At 39.4% G+C, this 2,585-nt stretch overlaps 1 protein-coding gene across 1 annotated transcript; it reads right to left on the bottom strand.

Moving 5' to 3' along the window:
• Window positions 1-1,601: 1,601 nt before the first annotated feature.
• On the bottom strand, window positions 1,602-2,401 carry LOC111717034 (uncharacterized; the record flags this gene model as incomplete). The annotated part of the gene is given in 2 exon segments (XM_023492551.1): window positions 1,602-1,972; window positions 2,210-2,401. Coding segments are annotated over 2 exon segments (557 nt in total), but the record flags the coding sequence as incomplete, so codon positions are not given.
• Between the last annotated feature and the right edge of the window lie 184 nt (window positions 2,402-2,585).

Below are 2,585 nucleotides of genomic sequence, written 5' to 3'. Positions count from 1 at the left end.
TGATGCCGCAGCGCTCGGCCTAGTAAATGTATTAACACACCTTTTTCTGTATAGCACGGTACTCCTGTGTCCACACTGAGCACAAATTTCATTCCATCTTCCATTCTACAACATAACTGTTGATTGCTGGTGGAAGTGTAACTCACGACCCACGGGCAACCTGCCTAAACAGCGTTTGTAAACATACAATTCAATCGGCATTTGAAAACCGACTTTCATTACATTATTAAGTGTCATTCAATATATTTTCCTAACCTTCCAATTGAAAGGGTAAAAGAGTATCAAAATTAAAATTTTATTTTTACCCGCCAAATTATATATTTTTTTTTGGATAACCATTTCTACTGAATATGTCGTGCATGCAAACCCCCCCCCCCTTTCCTCACCCATCCGTGGTAAATTTAAACATGCCTTCGGCGCTGTATCCCGGGTTGAATCTTATCCTATATATTGTTTAAAGTATTTCAATTTTACGCTATTAAAACGTTGTCGAGATATGGATTTAACTCAAAACGATATTTTACAACAATTTATGGAAGTATTCCGCTGAGCCCTATAATTTCGCCAACGTACTAAATACAGATTCTTGAATAAGAAAGAAAATTGGGGTTTATGTAAATTAATTTACATTTTTACGACCTTCTCAAGTTTCAATTTTCTCGTTAACACGCATATTGCAAAAGATGATAAATTTTTATCTTTTTAAGTAAACCATATTTACTGCCTGGATAACACTGTTTTACCGTTATCCACAAATTGGGCTTGGCCCGAACTGTATTTTTTCATAAACCTGTAAATATCTATTTTTTAACCTGTGCTCAATATTTTCCGAACCAATGTAAACGAAGATACATTGCAATACGCTCTAAATACAAAACTGCATATTGTGAAACATTACACATTTTTTTTGATTGAACTTCTTGAGATTCTAATGTCAATAATACTGCCTTTCTAATTTGTTTTTACGAATGTATATCCCTTGTTTCATATTCCAGGCAAATTGATTAAAATTTGAATTGAAAATAAAATGCGTAGATTTCCCTGACCTTGTCACATATACGCATTTTACGCAATGATGTCATGCAACACCTGCTTCACTTTCGCTTTCTCTTCATATATTTAACAAACATATGATAAACGCAAAATAATTTTGAAAAGAATTCTTCGTATACATTAAACATTTTTATATCCAAATTCTTGAAATTCTGATGATGATAAAACTGCTTTAATAATTTGCTTTTTATCAAAGTGCGTATTCCCTTGTTTAATATGAAACCCCCGTCTGTACTAATTGAACAATACACAAGCTGTGCGTATATATGAAGGCGTCATGTCAACTAGCTTCACTCTCCCTTTCATTCTACCAGTACGCAATTTTATAACTATTAAAAACTTTGGACCATGATTGAAATTGAACTTCTCACACTTTGTTAGGTTTATACTTTGACATTTAAAATTCCTAGTTACTTGACATCTCAACATTAAACCAATTACTCCCCTTTAATACTTTATTAAAAGTAACATTTACAAAACTAAAGGGGGGGGAAGAGCCCTAGAAAAGGGACTGGAAGGAGTCGGAGGTTGAAGCCACAGAAGTCTGGCTCCGGGTCCTCACACCAGGCCTGACCCGGAGGATCACTTCCTCGTCGGCCCAGACGGCCGAAAGCCTTCTGTTGAGGCTGGACCTCTTGGGGCTCAAGATCTTCCTAGGGGGGGTGGCCTTAGATACCCTGCCCCTGCCCTTGGGGGGCTTCCCGGTGTTGGGCAGTACCTCCGCCAGAGGGACCTCCTCCACTGCCTCGACAACCACCTGGCTCAGCAGGGAATCAAACTGGGCGTTCACCCGCCTCACTCTCCTCCTCTCCCTCACAGACCTCCCCCAGTTCCAGGCCCTCCTGGCCAGCAGGACGGACATGGTGCCCGCCATGCAGGACAGGGTGTTCAACCCAAAAAAGGTGGCCCCCAGTGCTGGCTGAAATATAAAAAAAGAATTTATTTACCAACTATTGGATCCCATACAGTCATGTAAAGAAAACCCAACAAATAAATTTCTTTTGCTAGCGCTCAATTTAATAAAAGTCCGTAAATATCTTAACAACTTCTTTTTCTTTAGCTTTTACCTAGGTATTACTATTTATTTGCCTCTTTCCCCTTATACAATTTCATTTTTATCAACGTATTAAAATTAATAAACTCTTCCACTACTTACCATCAACTGCTTCACCTCGGCCTGGACGGCGGCGGTGAAGACCCCCACCGCCACCTTCTCAAACACTCCGGCCACCAGGGTCTCAACTGCTCCTGGTTCCTCCCTTGGCTCCACCGCGGCAACCGCCACCTCCTCCTCCACGTCCATCTCCTCCTCCCCCGCTCCAACCAGATCGCTGGGATCCATCGTGTTTTATCTGCAAATTTATTGAAACATATTATAAATTTTTAAAAAACAAACTAAAAACGTCGTTTATATACCATAAATCTAGGATATTTCATTACATAATGAATTAATCTTTATTTGCCAGTTTAAGTTTGTTTTAATCTAAACCCCGCCCCTATGATTCTAATTCTTTGTATAATGGGGGGGGGGG

This window comes from Eurytemora carolleeae, unplaced genomic scaffold (genome assembly GCF_000591075.1).
Source record: "Eurytemora carolleeae unplaced genomic scaffold, Eaff_2.0 scaffold2327, whole genome shotgun sequence".
In the NCBI taxonomy this organism is placed as follows: Eukaryota; Metazoa; Arthropoda; class Copepoda; order Calanoida; family Temoridae; genus Eurytemora; species Eurytemora carolleeae.
The sequence above is the reverse complement of the archived record's forward strand: the minus strand, read 5'-3'. Positions and strand labels throughout refer to the sequence as shown.